Raw genomic sequence first — 23,792 nt, forward strand, 5'->3', positions numbered from 1 at the left:
AAATTAAGTCCTTCGTCTCGGCCAAGAACAAAATGAGGTTAAGTTATGCTGGTGTGCATCTTCTTTTTTTTTGGCAGGGGAACAGGGAGGTGGTTCAATATCAGGTTTTGTCCTTCACCGACGTGTCACTGTATACTCGGTGTGTTACCTCCCGAGTGAAAGTTGGAGGAACAAAAATGACTCGGGTGGGACTCAAACCCATGACCTCCTGCTTTCTAGTGCAGACGTCTTACCATTCGACCACCGAGCTTGCGGGATCGGTTGGCTGGTTCGAGTCTGATACATGTACATGTACATGTAGCAGCGGGTACCGCAAGGTGGTTGTTTAAAACCAAGCAGAATAAGTACAAACATGCATCTGGTTTTTTTTTTTCTGAGAAAAACCAGAGACTTGAAATGAGAGATATTATCTTTGGTTTGGTTGTCTCTTCAGGAATTGGAGTATCAATTACGTCTGCCGGCGAGACAGTCCAAAAATGGTTTTGATCATTTCTTGTTTCTTGTAGTGCAATAAGAATCAGTTTCACTTTCAAGTGAAGGGTTAAAAAGAAAGTCTAAAAGGAAAGTATTTAGCAATGAGACACTAATTTCTGCAATTCAACCTATCCCTATCATCAAAACCTACATTAAAAATGCTACAATTATTCTCAAATGGGCTATACACACCTTGTTTTAAGGCCTATCCCCAATGCAGCACCAAAATACAATGTACATGAACATGTAATACCAGAACACATAGATTTTCTATGTACCGTAAATTGCAAAGTCCCCTGTTAACAAAAATATTTCTGCAAACTGGCCCAAGCAGGTTCAACCATACCGATACATGTAGAACAAGGTTCACTACAGTGCACTGCACTTGCTGTGCACCCCTCCCAAATAAAAAAAAGTATAATGTGGACAAAACTTTCAAGTGTTAAAACCATGTGTGCGGAAGCCTGCCCTGTATCAGAGCCATTTCAGCATCCTGGCATAACACCCACAGGGTTATAATGGCCAAACCCCATTCACCCTCAAAATCCCTCGTAAAATAGCTGCAAAACAAGCATTTTAAGGTGGCTGACCCCAATTCCCACTGGAAGACAGGAAGTGGACAGTGTTCGAATTCTTTCTTTCTCTGTACCGTACTTTCTGGGTGATACAATAAAAAGCAGAGTGGGAGTTCTGTGCTACATGTAAGATCAGTGTAGGGGAAAGCCGGATCTTCGCAGCTGAACAATGAAACAGTTGTCCAAACAGAGTTAATGCAGTGGGTCTTATTTTGGGTCTGGGAGGTCATTGAATGTTTACTTGTTGGTTTCCAAACAAAGTTGAGTGTGTGACGTTCCGATTTGTGGAAGATTGAGGAAGAAAAATGTGCTTCTTTGGATTTTTCTTAATTCCTTGTTTGGTTATGATAAATGTGTAAACCCTTTAAATAGCACTTGCATTCAATTGTGTTCAATAAAATCATGAATCTATAAAAATCATAGAGCACTGGGGCGGTTTGGGATGGTAAACAGGCAGGGAGGTTTGGAGCAAAGGCTAAAGGCTAGATTATGACACAAAACGAGTAGTGAAACAAAAGATGTGTTTTGAGTTTCTGTGTGAATAATGTCTTCCAAAACCCTCCCACAGCAACATATTCTCCCCCCCCCCCCATGGCCATCCCCCCCACCCCACCCAATAAAAGGTGCCAATTTAGCCTCGAGCTGCCACATCGGGACAATTTTCGTCACCCACTGCCATGGGCAAACAGCGTGGCAACAGCACCTGCACCATCTTACCTTGAGGCTGGCAATGACTAACTCCCTGGCCTGCAGCTCGGCTTCCAGTAACCCCAGCAGACGCAGCAGGTCCGACTTGCTGAAGTTCATGATGCCCCTGGATGCTTTCTGTAGGTGAGACCAGGAGGAAATAGGAAAGAAATGAAACATCTCCTTGACTTATGAGAGAATCACGTGACAGTTTGGTAGTCAAGTCTATCACAAGTCCTCAAAGTCCATCACAAGTCATCCAGTCCCAACTCGAGTTACGTGCTATTCAAAGGAACTATGACAAGGCCATTGCTTTGTTGTTGTACATGTACATTCACTCGTAACTTGTGACTGAACCCTAGAATCGACTAGTAATTTGCTTCAGACCGGACTTGTAAAGGACTCAATAACAATGTTCACTGCCACGTGATGGGGGTTGCCATTCTCTGTGCATGGTAAAAATATTATTTGAGAACATGAAGTTTTTCACTCACATTTCACAGATTCAGGGGTGATTTGCACTTTCAGCTTCTTTTTTACATGTAAATATAACTCTGGGCAAATCATGACAAATTCTACAATACTGTACATCAGATGTCCTCATTTCTTGAGAAAAACATTGGCATTGGTAAGTTCTGAATATCTGTATGGTGAGGTCGGCTATAAGTGGAAGTTTGTGGTGACAGTATTCTGAGAATAATTTTGCACAGATTTCCTAAAACCACACAGAGGGTCTCACTAACAGATACTTATTGTCACATGGTGTCACCACAAACTTCCACTTATGGCTTTGGCATTAGTTTCCAAATGCATTTAGCAGGTTTTCAAAGCCTACCATTTGAACAAACAACAACTTTGGTCATGCTCATCTCTCGCTGTAAAATTCTCTCTACCGCCCGCCGAACAAAAGAGTCCAAGTTATGTTATTTCACAATACCCAACACATATTTTAAAAAGACAATACTGAAGGAAAAAAAACAGACTTTCTATTTTCTTTCCTTTTCCTTTGATATTATTTCAAAATTATCAATAACACTGATCAAGATAACAAAAAAACTTGGGTTTATAAACAAACTCACTGGTGCAGCCAGTATGAAAAGCTGATTTATGAAATGTATATCAGCGTCTTCTGCAAGTCTTCTGTCAAACCTCCGGCTCTGAATTGACACAGCATTAGTTTTGCTTGACACCAACCCCCTGAAGGGGGGAAGTCGTGAGTGCCAGATCTGTGGACCGCGGTCTTGCAAGCCCGGCATTTCAATCACGCATTTCAGCCAGCATTATCAAGATGTACAGCCGGGGCCGGGTTTAAGTGTTGTTGGTGACTTTTTACACTGACATTGATAAACAAGCCGAGATAAAAGTCTGACCTTTCAAAACGTGAACCCTAACATTCAGGTGCAGACGTCTTATAAATCGACAGCAAAAGACAAATGTACGCACATGAAACATCTATGCACGTATGTACAATGTACTTCGAAATGACAGGATGCCAAGATTTTGAAATATGGTTCACAGTCCTAAACCCAACCCCCTTGAGTGATTTACCAGGAACCTTCCTTACTCTTGCAAAATCCACCAAATGGTAAACTCTGCACCCAAACAGTTGGACTCTGACTATAGGGATATGCCTAACCCCATGTAAAGCATCTCAGTTTGCCAGTGTAGTACTCACTCCAACAGAATCAAACAAAATGTGATGTTGGATTAGAGTAATAATAGTAACTAATTCTTTCTAAAGCTTTTACAAATGTACAAAAGTATCGGTATGTACACATGCAAAACGTGAAGTTACCGTCATAAATTGGAAATTTTCCAACCGTGTATAAATTTACACAAAACAAATGGATCTGTTCAGTCACTTTAGTACTCTACCAGGAGCCTACATGCATCCAAAATAAGTGCCAGAATTTGGCACTATGCATATGAAGACATTTTTCCGAAACATCATTATTCATTTAAAAAAGGTGAAAATTTTGCCGAAACTTTGAAGAACAAAAACAGTTTAACAGCTGTTTCTAAGCTTCATTTTTCGGTTTCGTCATTTTTCGGTTTCGCCAGGAGAGAGCAGGATTCTAAAAGGGAACATAATGGTATAACTGCAGTGTATCGTGCTTTGGAAACAAACTCTTCATATGACAGCTCAAAATTGATTGCAGTATTTCATTTTCTCTGAGCACTTCTTTGGTGCCTTTAATTCATCCTCTGCTTTCAGATGTTCTGACCGCTAGGGCAGCTGCAATTATCATTCCAGTGACTGCTTTTCCCCCTCAGCTTTCCCCGACATTTGATCGTTGAGGTGTGACTTTTTCGTGTAGCACCTGAAGGAAGCGGCCGCAAGACCGGCAAACACAATGAGGAGGATGTGCGTGACTCCCTAGTCGTCCCTGCATTGTTTGCATTCACGTGCCGGTACCGAAGGCCAATCACTACAGAATTGATGAGTTTCTACCACATTCTCCTTAAGGCCCAACAAGCATGTAATCAGTCCGAGATGAAGAATGCTTAACCTGTAAGGTAGACTGGCCAGAAAGCTTGTCCCTTGTTCATTTTTTTTGTATTTTTTCGGGCTACAATCATGTGATAATGAAGGAAAATGTAGCAGATTAACTTTTTAGGCTACAGTGGAAGAAAAATGTTGGAAAGATTGAGAAAGTGACACCATGTTCATTGGGTATTTCTATGCAACAGCTGCAAAATCTTGACTGAAAATAAAAAGCCTTCTTTTTAATGCATGTCAGATTCTCTTGTTTTCCATGAGTGAAGGATCAGTTACGGTATATTTGACCTTACGATAAAAAAAAATCCAAAAGTTTATGAATAATTATTGTACCTGCAACTTCAAGGAGTTTGAAGAAAATGTTTTGAATTCAAAACAATATGTTGTTAGGCCTGAAAATTCATTTATGAAGATTCAGAGCAAAATTTCCTTTGAGAACAGTTAAAATCTTTACTTCAAATTGACTCTACTACAAATACAATGTACACGTGCAAGTACATGTGCATAGTACAATCTATCAAACATTTGACTATTGAGCAGTACAACTTACATGTACAGCTCAGTTCAAAGGACTTGCAAACAAGTCTAACAGAAAAGAATTTGTGATCACTGTAAAGATAATGGTCAGCATGAAATGACATCCAGAGCATGCATCAAATCAGCAGAATGAATACATAAAGCTAAATGCACCTTGAGATACATGTACCTGTACCGGTATTTTGAAGATTCCACAGTTGACAACATACATACCGGTACCGGTACAATTACAAAACATAGGAATGCAAACAGGACAATTTTTGTAATTGACAATTTCCGACACTGACGAAACGTATCTTGCTTGCAGTATGCTACAGATCTATGGACATGTCAACCTATAATCTTGAAATCATTTATGAAACTTCAAACAGTTCTGTTCTCGAGGGTTATAGGCTGGCTCCCACCCCACAATCAGTGTCGATACGTATGGACCAGGATTGAGGAGCCAGTCTGCTCACACAGGATGGATCTTCTGTTAGCTACCAGAGGGTTACTGACGCCCAAAAAAGGGGAAGAAGAGCTTTTCGGTTTTAATTTCATTTAAACATAGAATTTGTTGAAGAGCATGGTCAAGTTAACTTTTAAAATGAAAAAAAAAAATTGGGGAAGGCCAAAATATGCTAGAATCGTGATTCATGCTTCTCCATTCTCAGGTGAATTCCAACACTTTTTTTCTCGATCCAAATTGATTTTGGGGACGCTGATGGGCTTTCTCGGATGACGATTACGAAGCAAGAAAAACATTTTGACGTGTCAAGTCCCTGACTTTGAGGGGTTTTCACAAGTTCTTCGGGGAATTCGTCTTGGCACAGAAAACTCCAAGGACCTTGCTTTTGTTGATTTTTGTTGTGAAACACGGGGGAAAAAATTCCTGGTGAAATTTGATAAGGAAGGGGCAATTATTCCAGGGGAGCAACTGTCAAACACATCATGTCATCTTTCTTTTCTTGAGATGGGGGGGGGGGGGGGGGGGGGTGAGGGACAGGGTTGATATTGACTGGCGATTCTTGCATGACTAATTTAAGGGTAATATCATCGCAGTTACTGTACCTTGATGTAACCCAAACACAAAACGTGCCACACAAAAACAAATATTGTTTCATCTTTACGAGGCCCTAAGTTATGCATGAATGAGCACTGGTTATTTTTATGAGTCACAGACTCATCAGGGACTGACATCATTATCGTTGCAGTTGACTGAGCATCATCTGAAATCTATACCAAAATGCTGAAGCGTTGACACGTTGTGAAGATTGAGTTCATGAGAAAAAAAAATAACCGAGTACATGTACCCTGAAAAAAAATTACAGGGACTACTTTTATTAGCTCATAAAAAAAGTGATAAATTTAGTGTTTCAGTGCTGGTAAGAAGATACTGTACAGTATGTCAAAGTAAAGTTTGTGGCACAAAAATTATCTACAAAACAAGCTACATGTTTAGTGTATTGCTGATCATACCACAATGGTTTCATGACTTTCGTAGGATAAAGATACATTTGCAAAATCAAAAAACAAAACTACCAAATTATGAAATAGCTTACTGGTACTTGACTGTAAATTTAAAAGTCTCAAGCGTACTGTGAAATCATTGCACCCGGTGTGCTGTCATTTTTCAAGAAAAAATGAATCAATTTCGAATCAATTTCCAAAGATGGTTGGCCAACTATCGTTGGATAAATACTAACTTATTTTAAATACTGCCCCCACTTTACCCAATTTAGTTTATAGTCCACACAGCAAAAGCAAATGTTGTACACAAATATGTATACTTTCATAGTACCTTTAACTTCCAACTTGAATTTAGGTATTACAGTGTTGAAACAGTTGAAATCTTGAAACATATTTAATTTTTTTTAACATTTCCAATACTGAACACATGCCATTTCAAACAGTCTCAATGGAAAAAAAAAGAAAATATGGGAGTAAAAATCCTGATTTATTTTGTGTCGAGCCCCATGGACCGGTTCAGAAATGAAGTCAAACTAAGTGGTTATTGATCCGGGACAGTTGGGAATTCCAGCGCGAGCATTGCAAATACTGCAAAAACAAGCCATTATCTAAGCTTAATCAAATAGCTACAACACGGCCCAAATTATTAATCGTGTGGAATGAACTGGGGAAGAGGATTATAGTAATGGGCTTGTGGGAGGGGAGTGGGAGATTGGGGGGGGGGGGGGGGTAGTGAGGCATAATGGCTTTTTCCTGAAAGCCATTTAAAGTGGTAAACAACACTCATGCCATTATCAAAAATGGAATTTAGGTCAATTGTCTGTACTCGGTAGAATTGTTCTTGTCTTTTTTTATATTTTTTAATCAAATCCCAATTACACGTACATGTATTATACTTTTGGCCTTCGTTTAGCTGCCGAAATAATCAATTATTCACCTTGCTTCCAGCCAGTCCAATTAATTGGTAATTGCGGGGAATTGTTCCAGGTGGGGATTTTCCCCGTTGCTATTGGCGCCGTCCGGGTTTGCGTTGGTAATGAGCACAGCTTTTCTATGCACCTGTAACTTGGGTGAGGCATAGCAAGGATGGTTGAGGTATCGGTCAAAAATGCAGCCACAACTGGCACGTCAGTGGTAGAGGAAATTTACATGCGGCATGTCATAATTTTATGGAACTCAATACGGAGCAGAAACAAATATAATCAACTAACCTTAGTAACCCTAACCAAAATCCTCCTTACAATAAGGAGAATTTCGAAGGATTGCGGCTATGGCAAAAATCTGTGGCTTAATTAGTCTAAGGCCAGACCTTGCATTGTTTATGCTCAGCCGTGCATAAATCTAAGCCTAGATACATGTAATGCGTAAAAACCTCCGCACTGCTCTTGGATGTCACTGGCAAAATGCTGTGTGCAAAGTCTTTCAATTTCACACCTAACCAATAAGGCCGAGTAAAAAAATATTTCTCATCTTTTTTTTTTTTAAATGAAGGAGATTGAAACACCCCCTCCTTTTTTTTTCCTAAGATGGCTGATTTTCCAAAATGGCAGATGGATTCTTCACGTTTCTTGACTGCTGATACGAAAGAGTGCCAAAGGAGCTGTCAGTCACCCTTTCTATGTGTACATTCTACAATTTTGTTGAAATAAATAAAAAAAGACATTATTGACAAAACTATCTGTATACGAAATTTTTTTTAAAAAAGGGGAGGGCAGGAAATGGGAAACCGGCAGGGACAAGATACTGGTTCATTTTTTTACTTGGCCTAATATAACAACATTGTATACGAAAACTTCTTAATGAAGCGTAAAATTGTTTACAAGTCTGTCAAAAAAAGTATTATTTTAGCACTTGGGGAAGTTTGAATTAGCGTTTGTCATATGACAAGTGTAATTTCATCTCCTCTTCAATGTACATGTACAACCAGAGCCACATCATACTATGTGTACCATCTGACCTTTGAAGCGTTGATGGGTTTCTTCGTATAACATGTATCAAGGGATGAAAATTAACTGGAGTGCTGTCTGGTTTTTCCATTTACAATGACGAGAGACACGCTGAGGTATGACGTGCCTACTGGGGTGTGACTAACAAGAAAAGCTGTAAATATTATAGGATTGCAAGGTTTATACTGAGTATGGCTAGTGTAGTAATAATAATTTCAAAATATGCAATGTTTATAAAGCGCACAGTATTGGTGCTCAATGTGGAACATCATTATTACCCTGCGCATTGGACCAATGAAACATTCCAAAGACAATCTCAGCTCCCTGGGGAGTATACAGCTTGATGCTGCCATTTCGGTGCAAAGCAAGTACCGGTAAAATAACTATCTCTGCTCTCACAGGTAGGCCTACCCATTTAACCCATGGGTGGGGAGAAGCAAAGAGTAACAAGTGCCTCAAGTGCCCAAGGACATACGCAACCTAACCTAAGGCTGGACTCGAACCCATAACCTGCATAATTACACGCAGATCACGAATACACGCTCCAGACCACCAGGCCACGGCACTTCACAATGGATGTGTAGGTGTTGGAAGTTTTCAAACTTACGTGTACCTTACGTGTCAGCATTTTTTTCTCAAAAGAATTCCTGTTTCACATCGGTGACTTTTCAAAAACTGAACGAGGCGAGGCAATTTTGTTTTGTTCACTTATTAAAGTCCCATTAGGGACTTAGTTTGTATAATTAATGGCTTATTAAATGTTTGTCCACTTACAGGTGAGGTGTTTGTTTTTTGTCAAGCTTTATCAACCAGGAAGTGCTAAGGTCACGCTGTGTTTATTCTGAAAGGGTATTCGTGATCAGTCTTTCTGCCAAAGTAAAGTGCAATGCACCAGCATGAGATGCCATTTTATTTTGTGAAACAATGGGAATAAATAAAATCAGACTTCAGATATATTTTACTGAACAATCTGGTCTTTTTATGAGAGTTGTCCATCACAAGGCCCTTTTTAACTTTAAAACCCTAGCCCCCTATGCCCTTTTTGCTAGGAATCATCCAAAATCGTCCACAATTTTGCACAATTGTTCAAATGAGGGATACCCGATGCCTCAATCCTTCTAAATCCTCCGACAGTCCTGCCTCTCAAAATACATTCATCCTCAATCCTCCAAAATCCTCCTCTTCTTCAAACACCATTCAACCTCAATCCTCCAAAATCAACCATTTTTTTGGTGTGCATTCATCGTCAATCCTCCACACTCCTCCAAACTTTATGTTGCATTCACCCTCAATCCTCCAAAATCCTCCAAAACTGCCCAGAGGACTTTAGAGGATTGAGGAGGGTTAGGGTTTTAAGGGCCACTCAAGGTGAGGGCTGCACAAAGAAGGGATAAAACAAATCTACCAAAAAAAAAATAAATACTTTTGATCTCCACATCCATGTGAAGCCACTTTTTTCTGCAGTGGTTGCACAGCCGAGGATTAAAACATAAAATTAAAAACCAAATTTTTAGAATGATCAACTCTTGAAAGGGTTCTGTAAAATTTTGTGAATAACAGTTCATTTAACTTTTTTTCATATCTCGAATCTTAAAGAAGTGTTGATAACATTATTGAAGTTTAAATAACAATAACAGTGAGCTAGCCCCGGTATGTACTGACAATCAATTCAAATAGGCCTACAGCTCTAGATGTGCTCTGAGTGCAACATAACAACCATATGGGCGGAATTCACCCGAATAATTATTCAAAATTGAGATATTTGAATTTCCATTCGCTGGGTAATCTAAATATTTTATGTTACCAGAAGGAGGATCTTAGATCAGGAGAACAACTTAAACTGCTGTCATACTTTTTAAAAAGCGATGGACAACTTTTTCTTTTCAGCATAATTCATTCCAGAATGTGCTTGAAAATTTTGTAAAATACTATGACGATTTAAGAATGGCCATTATGGTTGATTATTCACGATTTGAATATTGGGCCCAGCCTTTTTCACAATGTCCTACCTCCATAGTCCAACCTGATTAAAGCACAGGATCAGGAACGCAAGACTCAAAAGGTGGCTGCACTCTTGACTGCCGAGTGTGTTGATTCAGGGCACGTCCTTTTCACCCTCTTGTCCTCACTCCTGATGCCCCCCTACCCCACCATATTCCATACCCACTTGACAGCCCAAGACGTTCGGACTGTACATGTATCCCCAACACACACCACACGATCTCAGTCCATCATCTTCAATGTCGGAAGATGCCGGGCCTTCCTTGGTCCGAAGAAAAAGACGACGCTACTGGCAGGGCTTGCAAACATTCCCCCTTGATGAATAATGTTGACAACAGATGATGCACCGGGTGGGACGTGTACACATGTATGTAAGTTGATCTAGGGCTCCAGATGCAATCAGAGGCAGACAATCTGAGGAGAGGTTCTGAGTGTTATAGACGTCATAAGGACTGCATCATATACCAGGGTGCTACTTGAAGTGCATTTAGGGACCATGTGCGCTCTACAGGAATCTTTACATACTGTACGTGTAGGCCTTCATGTACATGTACTTCAAATGTATGAAGATTTTAGTACCTTTCATAAGCCTCAGCCTATTGAGAAACTTGACAACGAAAATCTCTCTAAACGGAAATCTGTAATGCATAGTTAACACAAAACACAAAACACTACAAAAGTGGGGACTTTTTTGCAACTTAAAACTCAAGCCTGTTGATGTATTAGGCCTATAGATGTGTTTATAAACTATTGGCGAACCTTGGGCAAAGCCCAGTATAAAAATTTGCATCTCACCGGCACAAAATCCATCTTATAGAAAGATGTATGGGTTTGCTTACATGTACACTGATGTATGAGATTCTTGAAAGTGCAGCGCTGAGCATTTGCTCGCAACATTAACTGCATTTTTGCTTCAACTTTCCTATTTTCCTAGTACTGGGACTTGCTTGTTTACTTGAAGGTTAAATTCTAGCTACATGTATGTACCCTCTCAGTCGTTTTTCCTTAGAATTTTCCTGACTATTCTTCGTACATATACTTTCAAGAAGTGTCAAAAGATGCACTGTTGGTCATGCCATGGGACAGGATGCTCCTAGGCCGTACATGTACCTCGCACCTTCCCCAATCTTGCAAAATCCTCAAAAAAACTCCCAATGACTTTTAAAGTTTCTACGAGGATGAGGGTAAGGATGAGGATGAGGTTGAGGATATGGATTAGGATGAGGTTGAGGATATGGATTAGGATGAGGTTGAGGATAAGGATTAGGATGAGGTTGAGGATAAGGATGAGGTTGAGGATAAGGATGAGGTTGAGGATAAGGATTAGGATGAGGTTGAGGATAAGGATAAGGATGAGGTTGAGGATAAGGATTAGGATATCTTGCAAAATCCTCCAAAAACTCACAATGACTTTAAAAGTTTCTACGAAGATGAGGATAAGGATGAGGATGAGGTTGAGGATAAGGATGAGGTTGAGGATGAGGTTGAGGATATGGATTAGCATGAGGTTGAGGATAAGGATGAGGATGAGGTTGAGGATAAGGATAAGGATGAGGATGAGGTTGAGGATAATGATTAGGATGAGGTTGAGGATATGGATTAGGATGAGGTTGAGGATAAGGATGAGGATGAGGATAAGGATGAGGTTGAGGATAAGGATGAGGATAAGGATGAGGATAAGGATGAGGTTGAGGATAAGGATGAGGATGAGGTTGAGGATAAGGATGAGGATGACATTGAGGATATACAATGTAGATTAGGATTAGGATTAGGGTTGATGAACATTATAATATAAGCTTGATCACTTCCCTCCCTAGTTTTTGCATGTACCTCCAATCCCTTGCATGCATGCATGCATACACGAGGGTCATTCACTTCAATGCTTGCAGACTGGTACACGCTGTACCACAAAGGAGAAGTATAAACTGCCGCATGTTTATGTTTGTGGTACAAATTCATGGTCCCAAACAAATTATAGTGGGCTGACAATTCCAGTGGAATTTCAAGGAAACTCCCTTCACTTGAGAATGTCCCAAGTGCCTGTGGCATTTGTGTTTGACTCTGTCTGTGGCGACTACTCTACTGAAGGCTGGGCACTGGTAAGAGTGTGTGTGTGTGTGTGTCAAGTTAAGGCCAAGTAGAAGAAAATAAGAGTTTCTCGTCCGGGTTTTTTTTTTTTTTTTTTTTTTTGCAAGATGGCGGATTTTCCAACATGGCAGATTTCCCAAGATGGATTCTTCCATATATCCTGAACTCTTTTCCCGATACTTTTGTGTCCAAATGTGACATAACACTTTCTAACAGACTACATGTACACACAATGTAGCTACAATTACGCTGGAAGAACATAAAAACCGAAATATTGTAAAGGTTTGATTTTCAACAACAACAAAGTTTTAAAAAGGAGGCAGCCGTGAAAAAAGACAGCAGGCGGGGACAAGAAACTGATCATTTTTTTTACTGGCTTAAGCGCTAGCTACAGGCTGACTTTTGCAGACATACCTGCCATGTTTTTGTACATGTTTCAAAATCTTATGACGGCAGATGGGACATTCTGCTGTCTGATTTTAATAGGCGATGTTTATTTTCAAGACCTACCGGTACATGTTTAAATTGTGTGCACATGTGTAAAAATTAATGTATTCACATAGTTCGTGTAGACAGCCAACTGCCAACAGATACATGACACATTATACATCATGTACCAGTAACATGGCCCACAACAGCAACGGAATGTTTTAATGGTCTGGCAAACAGAATACGTGTGAAACAGTATCATGACGGCAACGTATACAGGGGCACTTGATGGTCGGGCAAGTGCTGTTTCAATGTAAATATAGCATTTGAAGTCTTTGGGAAAACGGTCTCAAATTTTAGCTTGAAGCACCAAGATGTAAGTCCATCCTTGCTGCACAGTGACTTCTTGGTTGTTCAATAACTCTATCACTTATATCTATAGGGCAGGCCAAGGCCTATAACTGGTTACCAGTATTATCACCAGATAGGATAACACTATCCTGCTGGCAGCAGGGTACCGGCTAGAAACCTCGCCCGGTATCCATGCGCCGAGGTTTGCCAATCCAAAATGGTGTACACTTTCACATTTTGCCCACGGCGGTTGTTGAGAGTCCTTATTTTTTTGGTTTCATATGATGTCGAGATCTGGAGATCAGTATCTCTGGGAATGCTTGCTGATAAAAATGTCACGCGCGGTCAACAGCTTTTTATTTCGAAGAATTTCTGCTGTTGCCCATTAATTTCAACTAAACATTCCTCCACGGTTTGTACATGTACTGTGCATGTGAAAACTACATGTACATGTATAAACTGTGTAGCTTACAATGTACTTGTATGTGTACAAATATAATGTACTCTGTACTGTTGTTGGTTTACATTTTCCGGAAAAGTTCAAAGTTGAAATAAAGGCCATTATTAGCAACAGCATCCACCACAGCTATAGATACTAAATCTGATTTGCCGTATCCTGTTATTGTCCGGACAGGGGCTGGGATAAAAATCACATGGCACTGGATGACAAAACAATTCTGGACTTTGAAATTAATGCTTCGATCGACTTGACTGCCAAATTCTTTACAGAATACCATGACCCTTGTCATCTGGACTTTAAAAGATAAATTTTTTTTCTGTAGACTGCAAATTCAGCCCGGTCAAACTCTTGGGCTGGTTTATCAATTAAGCCATCATTATGAAAGGCCTGCCTGAAGCTGAGTGAGTGAGAACCATGTTGGCAACTTCCAATTTGTTTTTGTGGTTTGGGTCACAAAAGGTGTACATGCATAAAAAAAATGTAATTTGCGGTTAAAAGTGCAATAGCCAGAGTTGCTTAGTCCAAATTCCACTGCTAAATCACTGCCAAACCGTAAGTAAGAATACTGGATTGTAACAATATCAGGTTGTTACGCAGCGACTTAAAACCTTCCGTGCAATTGTGCCGGGCAGCTGACCGGAAAATGGGAACACAATGGAAGCAACTCAACAACAATCCGGTACACCTACGGAAAACATTCCTTTTAACAATCACGGACCTGGGTACAATGACTGGCTACCCGTGAGATCAGATCCCATATTGTCAAGTGCACAAATAGTCAGTGCATGTTTTGAGAGTGTGTGAAAATGACACCAATCCAGACAAATCTGAAACAAGGAAGCGAGAGATTTGAGAAATCACACGTAGTTGATGTCAAGCACTTTGTTAGTACTCACAAGGGTTACATGTACACGTTCATGTAATTTATTGTTCCATTAACAATGCCTGAACACAATGCCAGCCCACATGTACAATGTACATGTGCAGGCACTTCCTGCAGTGAGAGCAGATTGTTTACCAACCTTCCCCAGACAGAATGTTTACAAGTTTTTGGACCAATTTCAACTTGCCTAGGGAAACAATGCATGGGCCAACTGCCAACTGGGTTAAGGTGCCCATCCTTTGCCATACCAGCCCTCAAGAAGTTGCTGTTAACACCAAAAATGTGGATTATTTTCTCTGGCCTTGTCTTCAATTTTTTGAATATTGCGTTGATTTTATAATTATGTTTGTTTCTTTTTACATTCTAATCCATTTTATGAGGTTTTAGTACATTTTTATTTATCAGATAAAGACGTTTTTCACACGCAATTCAGCTTTTCAGCTGCGAGATTTAAATCTGGGAAAAACAATTCATAGTAACAACAAATACTGATAATTCTAATTTGCAATGTGTCTTTATTTCCCATTTCATACTATTAGGATGCAATTTTGATTTACATTTGTACACATACTACATGTTTATTCAACTGACAGTATGAATTTCAGGCTTGACCACTACAATACCAACACAACCAACTAATGAAAACTGATCATAAATGTATTAATACAATTTGCCTCATCAAATCAGTCACCACAAGATCCGTCTCGGCAGGCTTACGCGCAAGGCCACTTTTTTTCCATTTCTAGGCCAGATTAAACTGAACAACTATGTCATATTAACACAATTTTTTCCCCCAACAAACAGTCACCACAAGATTGGTCTCAATAGGCTTGCCCACAAGGCCAATTTTTGTCTCACTTCTGGGCCAGATTTTCAGCGACGGTCCCATCTCTTTAAATCCAAACATGATACTGTCGACATCTGGAGTTATGGACGGAGCTCTTGTGATATAATGGGCTATTGGAGACAGCCAAGGCCAGAGTAGATGAGATGAGAGGAACGGAGGCCGTCTGATTAGACACCGGCTGGGACCAGGAATTGAGTGTTCCAATAAGGGAAACCTCTGGCTGGCTGGAAACCATTTTGACTTGTTTATGTAGGCCTACTATTTCAGCCCTTACAGACAGACCTTGAAGGGATGAGGAAAAAGGAGATTCTCCCTCTCGAGGAAATGAAAGAATTCCCCCCCCACCTCTGGTAAATGATACCACCCACTCTTCTGTGATGACAAGACCAGGCCATTTTTTTATTATATTTATCAGTTCGTTAAAATTCTTAATTTACTTTAATAATTAAATGTTTTAATTCTTTTTTGGAATACGTTTCTGAAAAACTGTTGAAAAAGCACTGCATAGTTCCTTTTTTTAGCTGTACGGTTATACATACATGTACATGTTGTACTGTTAAAACCAGAACATTTAGGCCCTAATGCAAGCTTGACAGAGACCTGTCAATTCTGGCGACTGCTGTTGTGGCAGTTCTTTTATGTGGTCAATTTACAAGTTTTATGGTTCACTAATTATGAATTGTTTTGCTGCTGTGAGGGTAGGGCTGTGCAAAATGTACCAAACCGTTAATGTCAGAAACCAGCTCTAGATTATGGGATCGGGTACCCGTAACCAACTTTACAAATTACTAAGTTACTTTTCAGACAATAAAAAAGAAGTCATTTGTGGGGAATTTTCAAAATAAAAACCAGGCCACATGGGAAAACAAAACATATTTTATATTTATGAGGCTCGCGAAAGCTGCAGTTTACATCTTAAAGCTATCAAACTCACTGTACACACTTGTATCTTGATGCGGTAGTAATCGTGCAGACCTTTGTTTGGCATGTTTGGCATTGGGTTTCTTTAACGGGTACCAAGGTATCCGTGGTTTTTTTTTAATCGGGTACCCGGTTCCTGTACTATCTGTAAATGCACACCACTATGTGACGGTAACAAATCCAAAGCCCCAAAGCACTGTTACATGTACATGTACCAGTACTTCCTGTAAACTTGTACGGGAGTGATATTTTAAAAAGGGAAACTGTTAAGAGAACAAAAATCTCCACCCTTAGGAACCTAAAACCAAAAATACAACATTTATAACAATATCAGATTTTGCGTGGGGTAATGAAGGGCATTGGGAGGACCACACTGTCCTAAGATCAGGGATCCTCCTGATCTTAAGACACTGTCGCTCCTACCTGTGGCAATCATGGAATTTGTCATGCAAACAATGTCAAGTCTTTGGAATAATCAGGTTTGGCACAACGCTGGCAATGCAATTCTGAAACCGGTGATAGAATCTGACTTCTAAGATGTGATGTAAATTATTATTGGTGACATGTTAGGGGGGGGGGGGAGGGAAACCTGTTGTTGGTTTCAATTTCAAGCCCCACTTCAATATCCTACCTGGGTGGAGTCCGTGCTAATACCAGAGGTTGTTGATGGGGTCACAGTTGACGTTGGGTTGGATAAGCCGCAGCTGCCAAACTGGTCCACGGTAATCTCAGCCAGCAAACCTACCGCTCCGGACATGGTTCAAACTCAGGGCAGTCTAAATCATCCACTGTTGGGTAGCTCCCTGCGACGTTAATTGATTCATCACCTGGTGGGAAACAAACAGGAGGCAATTTTTTAAAAGTAAATCTATCTTTAGAATGGCTTTCAAGGTTTTTGCATTGTGTCTTGAGAAAGGCATTTGACTGTTTTTCGCCACGAAAGAATTTGTCCCAACTATAGGCGCCGTGTACAAGTACTCCTTCATCTTCAACGGCCAGAAAAGGAGAGTTGGGGGAGGCCTAGACTGGTTCCCGGTTCATCCACTACGTATTTCAAATGATCCAAAGCTATTGGGGGCAGGGACTAGTCTGGGAGAACATCACCAGTTAAATTCAAACGTATTTGCGCCCAGACGCCTGACGCTCACGCTGGCACATTCAGGAAGTCGTGCGTACTTCGTGCGCGAACCAGTGGAGTACAGTATGCACAGTAATGCACACGCTGTGTGTCCCATCCATGGGCTCTCAAAAGTGGTAAACACGCGCCCTCTTTTGTTGATGCACAGTGCCAACAGTTGTGATAATCGAAACTATAGTTGTGACGGTCCTAGCTATAGTTGTGATGGTCCAAACAATACTTGTGACGGTCCCAAATATAGTTGTGACAGTCCCAACTATAGTTGTGATGGCCCCTCTTTGTGGCGGTCCCAATATAGTTGTCTGGACTGATGCTATAGTCGGGATGTAAGTGTAACAACTCCCAACAAAATATGAACGTGCTCTGAAGACTCACACCACAATTTCAATAGGGATTTTCTGTGGCAACATTAATTTTGCTGTGAATAACATGCACATTATTTAATTGAGACTTGAAATTTCTGTGCAAGATTTCCAAATTCCAAATGAGTCACTGTAGCAAACTGTTGTCAGCACATGGGGGGGGGATCATTTTCAGTGCAACAAATTTGTTTACATCATGTTCATCTGGCAATTGCTTATTTCAAATCAAACAAAATGAGATGTGTGGCCTAACATTTTCATCTAGTCTGATCGTCGCTGTTAAAGTAGCGGAATATTGTCAATAACATAGGCCTACTGTTGCTAAATCACAAGAAGTCTTTCAAAACAATCCAAAATAAGAAATGGCAACCATTTAAAATTTGTCTGAATAAAATTGTTGTTAAAACGTGACACACAATTAGAAAATGAAATGACATCATCAGAGAATGACAGTACAATGACTAATGTTACTGTGATGCTGTGATGATGCCAATGCATTACTGTTTACGTTTTCAAGCATGATGTAGTCAGGCCTATTGATCACAATACAACAAGAAATGTGTCACAAACACATGAAACATAAATTATTTTGATCTCAAATACCGGTACTTGTCCACTTACTTCAACTTTCAAGGAAAGTGCCACAAACATAAATTGAACAATTATTTGACAATTAAAAACGATGTCACAGCTGGCGAATCCATAGTTTGGACTCGGTCTCGACAGGGTCTCGATCGTGCAAAAACGTTGACATGGTTGAGACGTAATCATGCCAATGCAACTAGAAAATTATGTACACAGAAAATGTTGTAGGGCCTATTGTTGTCCGCACTTACTTTTTCCCGGGAAAATTCAGCAGCGGAGTTGCTTCAAACTGCTAACTTCCAGTCCAGTCCGCCAGTCACCGAGAGACACGATGTCCCGAGTAAAACCTTGAGGGAGCTGTCATTTTACACACATGGCAGAACACAATGATGAGTCACTAGCAAAGAGTTTCGTGGGCTGAAAATTCGTAATAAACACTCCCGACGACGCCGATGATGAACGTGTTTATGTTGTTCTTGAACAAGTCCCAAAACTTTACGTACACGGACGTTGACTGATACCAGCGACTAATGCCGCGTAATATTAATGACCGAGTTGCTCCGTTTCGGACACGCATTTCAATGTGCCAGGGCAGGGAACCAATGAAAAGTTCACGGCCGCTCTGCCGGTGCGAAAGTTTATTGAGGGCGCTATTCAAGCTCACCGTTAAACTTTTGCGTATGGCCGGGGTGCAGGCCGCGTAATTTTTTTTTTTCCTAGCAGGGTTAGGGGCAATGTCATGAATAATTCAGTTTTTCCTTTGAATCATTGCAAGACTTAGGTTCTCGTTCTATTTTCCCCTTAATTTAAAATTTTCTCAGTGATAAATTTGGAGAAGAAAATTAGCTAATGAAAATGAGCAGCGACGACGTGGATTCGAACCAGGGATCTTTGTATCCATAGCTCAACTCGCTATCCACTAGGCTACTGTGTGGTAGCTCGACGACAACCGTTCTTTAAAATGCTTTAATGTATTGTAACTAGTTGAGTAACTAACAACAATGCTGTTGATGTCATTGTCCGTTCTCATGGATAAACATGAATTATTCATGACATTGCCCCTAACCCTCCTAGGAATAAAAAATACGCGTGCAGGCCACCATAAACCTTACAATTAGTGAATAGTGCGCACGAGCTCATGAATATTTTTGTGACCCCACAGTTACTTTTGAATAAGAGGACCTTGCAGCTTATAGTTGGGATGGATTGTAGAAATATTTATTTCAATCAAGTATTTGTGACTTGTGGCTTCCAACTCGGGCGATTTTATTCGAACCCCCCCCCCCCGGACTTGTGGGTCTATTTCGCATAGAGACATTTAGACATTTAGACATTTAGACCTGGGCCCAGGGCCAGGGATTAACAACCTTTTTAGGGGTGGTTTTGGGGGAGGGGAATATAAAAAAAGATTGACCCGGTTACCACTAATAAAATCGAAAAGAAAAATGTTCAGGGGATCACAATCTTTAATTTCCAGCGAAAAAAACCTCGCCACCTTGCTCCTGAGCGTCACCAGGTGGCGCTGTCTCTGTCCGATTTTGTGTTGTTTTCTATGAGCGCGTATTTGGTGCAATGGAACCATACTGTATGCACAGTGCAAATGGCGAAAAATTAACGGTGAGCTTGAATAGCGCCTGTTTATCGAGGGCGCTATTCAAGTTCACCGTTAAACTTTTGCGTATTTACTGTCTGCACAGTACGGACGTACATAATGTACGTCTGCACTTTGCGAAAGTTTAACGTTGAGCTTGAATAGCGCCCTCAATGAACTTTATGATTGCGAGCGTCCACCTCGTCTTGTTTATGAACCAGATTTGCATTTTATCCCACAAACTGTCGCGCGGGGACAGAGGGCTCTATCAACAAGATGAATTAATTCTAGTCTCGGGGGGCCGGGGACGTTGGCACTCAACCCAAGCAATTCCGATCTCATATCTCACCACGCGCAATAACCTTGAATGGTGCGTTCAGGCCCGTCGTCAAGGGGGGGGGGGGGAGGGCTGGTGAAGGGGCCCCCTTGGCGAGCAATTGGCCCCCCAACAGCAAAAGCCATACATGTGTAGTTTTGAATTGTTAAGGTAGTGGGCCCCTAGTTGGTACTTTGCCCCTCCCCCCCCCCCCTCCCCTTGACGCTCAGGGCTGGCGACGGGCCTGGGTGCGTTTCCTTCCCAAATCTTGTGAAATAAATCAGTGGTCTATCGCCCCCAGGACGCGTGGGAACATGCACAGATTTCCCCGCCCCTTCTCTTTGGTTGAAATACTTGAACCACTCACATACACAGCTAGTTGCGTGTGATTTGAAATAACTTATAAGTAGTAGTACGATTTCCTGTGAGTTTTTCCTCCCCCCCCCCCCTTGAAGCGGATTTTCTACTACGTTGAAATAAATTTAAATTTTCTTTTTCTGATTCATGGATCTGGAGGATATTTCTTTAAAGGAAAATTAAGATCGCATTCGCATTATGGTCATTGACTACAGCTGGTTGCAGAAAAAAAAGGAATTGCAGACGAGACACTTTTCCCATGCTCAGAAATTGTTACTTTTACTTCCACCTACATTTGGACCTTCTGCTTTGATGAGTTGGTGGACGCAGGGGAACATTTTCCGTTTGACATTCGTATCTGCCGCCCTCTATGGTCTGATCGGCAATCGCGGTATGACCACAATTTTTGGTTGAATTTAACAGAAATTCTATACAATTGGTTATAGAACAACCCCATTTTGGGTAGTTGCAGTTCTCACCCTTTCTTGGGTAAAATTAACCCAGGCAATTTTTCAGTGTAGGCGTGTATGTTCGGTTTTGTTTGTTGCTTTTTATATATTGTGTGTTTTATTTAATTTCAATTCTTTAGGCCTCTCATGTTTACTGCTTAAATGTATATTTTTTATGGATACTATATGTTACTTTTTACTGCACATAGGAGTTCATATCTCATGTAATTTTTGTACGTGACTAATGAAACGAAACTAGAATCTTGAATCTTGAGAGTACATCTGCGCGCCTGCCATCCTTTGTTGTAGTGTTGATTGCTGCATAACACACACCGGTTGCATGAACACACGGTGAACAAGAGACTGTACGATTGTCATACATTATTAATTATTACGTGGGGCTCATTCTTCCTGAAAACATAGTTTCCACTTCTTCCATTCAGCAAGCAGATGGAGCTCAAAATACTCCAGTGTCTCAACCTAACAGACACTTCGGTTTGAAAAAGAATTTAACGGGTAGCCAACGGCCGAATGGTTGGGTTCGTTGGCCACAGATACCGGGGTCTGGGTTCGAATCCCCTTAGGTAATGTTTGGTTTTCGACACACGCGCTCAGTCATTTGCTTAAAGATGTTAAATTCGAAGTCAAATACCAACAAAACTTAGTTCAGTCGCTTAGCTCAACAATTGGGATTGTCCGCGAAGTCCTTGGTGCAATCGACGTAAATGTACGGGGCTCTTTTGCTGTCTCGGCAGCAAGGCATAGGGTGCCGCCTCGTTTCCTCCCTTTTATGGTGCTTTGCCCTTTGGGTTACATGAATGGACAGGGAAGGAGGTGTGGTGGGCCTGGAACCGAGACCCAAGAGGGCTCATTGAGTTCGAGTTCCTAAGTCCGACCCCGGAATGCCTGCTTAACACCACATAACTTTTTGCTTCCTTAGAATACAGACGTGTTGTTCATCGTCCCCTTATGTATTTTTTGTATTAAACGCTTCATCAGAAACGAAAAGATTTTCTTCCAAAATTAATTTAAACTTTTAAATATGCAAGTAATATAACAGACTAAAGTCCACGTTTCTTATTGTAACTACAATAATCCATGACGTAATTTTAAAATCACGATTATGTCAATCAAACATATTTTTTTGGTGGGGGGGGGGGGGGAACGGACGAATGGCAAACGGAATTCGAAGGTTCAAGTATCAAAATAATTTTATTGCATTCATTCGCAAATCTGAATATACTTTCTTATTGTTTTTATTATTATACACTGCAATATAGATTTGGCATAATTTTGTACAATATTAACCATTTTTAAAGCTATTATACAATGCGTTTCATAAAAAAATAAACATCCAATAATTGTTCCTGCTAAATAGACCTGCATGGTCACAGAAGAAATGATTACAGTATCCAAGAAAAATCGAAGAATAAAATCAGATCAGGTTGATATTACTTACACGCCCTTCTGCTAATTAATTGATGAACGCGGACAGTGCATCTGTAATAAAAAAGTTACATCAAGTAAAAAAGTTTCTGTGATTTTCGTCTTTTTGCACTCAGCAGTTCAACGAATTCAGCCATTTATAGTAAAGCCCGCCGATTGTGGCTTAAATCGCCCATGCATTGTCATTTTTTTGAAATGCAATCCTTGAAAATGCACCTTTTGTGTCCCATTGAACCAAGTTATCGTTTTTCCATTTTCAAGGGTGTTTTGGTGTCTTTTTGGTTTTGATGCAAATGTGGATTTCCATTATATTCATGAGTAAATTAGTGTGATGTCATTTCAAGCAGAAAATCAACGTTACAGCTACTTGAACACCAAAAGTTGCCAGAATTTTGGAAACTTTGCTAATGTAGATTCTCTTTTCTTTGGTGATTCGTTGTTGTGTCAGCACATAGCAGTTAAAGCCAATGAGTGAACTCTCTCACAACTGTTTTAAAAAGAGCAAATGCTGGGGTTCGCAATTTGTACAGAAAACCCCTAAACTGAACAGTGTCTTCCTGAAATGACGTCACAGCAACAGCGCCCTCAGTTGTCTGGATAAGCACGGACAATGTTTAAACAAGTGCACTTTTCAAGGAAATTAAACTAAAAATGGATGTCAAATAGTTTAAGGGGTAGAAAGTCGCACACAACGTGTTCCTATGAAACAAAAATTATCTCGTGTGCCCTTTAAACCGCAACAAGATTTCGAGAAATCGCGGGTCTGTGACCTTGCATGCAAGGCTTCCGTTCATCGGTTCAAGAAATCCCACAAGATCGGCTGCCAAAAATCATGATCAAAATGTCATGAAATCCCGCTGGAATTGGCTTCACATCTGGTATGGATAAACGTGAACTGGGCTTGCATCCACACCAAAAAACATAATCTTGACTTACAGCAGGCGTAGCTATATAGACAATTATAATATAGACAAATATTATGATGTTCTTTATACAGGCTGTTCATGATTACCACGAATTATTGCGAAACAATTGACTCTTTTAAAGTCGACCTGGGAAAAACGTAAAGCTTATGGCAACCCCCTAATTCCTTCATGTTGACATAAATTGAGCGATCGTTTCTTCTGCATATCTTCTAGCATCACAACTGAATAGAAACAGTTCGCAACAACTTTTGTGCTCCCATCCCCTCACAAAGAACCCCACCCATTAAACATTATCCACGCCCTCCCCTTTCAAAACTCCGGGTTGCAGTACAACAAATCTCAGTCCTCTTCCAGACAAGAACAAAATAATCTAATGCATTATAGGTTCTTATTTATTTCATTTAATTAGCCCTTTTTCCTAGCCAAACGAGCTGAGAACCGTTTTATGGACGAAAATAGTGGGATTTCAGTAAT

At 40.4% G+C, this 23,792-nt stretch overlaps 1 protein-coding gene across 1 annotated transcript in view; it reads right to left on the minus strand.

The window, feature by feature from the left end:
* LOC119738061 (cortactin-binding protein 2-like) overlaps nucleotides 1-18,765 on the minus strand; it is an 85,135-nt gene extending 66,370 nt beyond the window's left edge. The window contains 3 exon segments of the mRNA XM_038212787.1: nucleotides 1,767-1,874; nucleotides 16,780-16,975; nucleotides 18,485-18,765. Of these exon segments, the coding sequence (XP_038068715.1) occupies nucleotides 1,767-1,874; nucleotides 16,780-16,905 (234 nt within the window). The 5' untranslated portion in view covers nucleotides 16,906-16,975; nucleotides 18,485-18,765.
* Nucleotides 18,766-23,792: the final 5,027 nt, after the last annotated feature.

Source organism: Patiria miniata, unplaced genomic scaffold (genome assembly GCF_015706575.1).
Source record: "Patiria miniata isolate m_02_andy unplaced genomic scaffold, ASM1570657v1 HiC_scaffold_3, whole genome shotgun sequence".
In the NCBI taxonomy this organism is placed as follows: Eukaryota; Metazoa; Echinodermata; class Asteroidea; order Valvatida; family Asterinidae; genus Patiria; species Patiria miniata.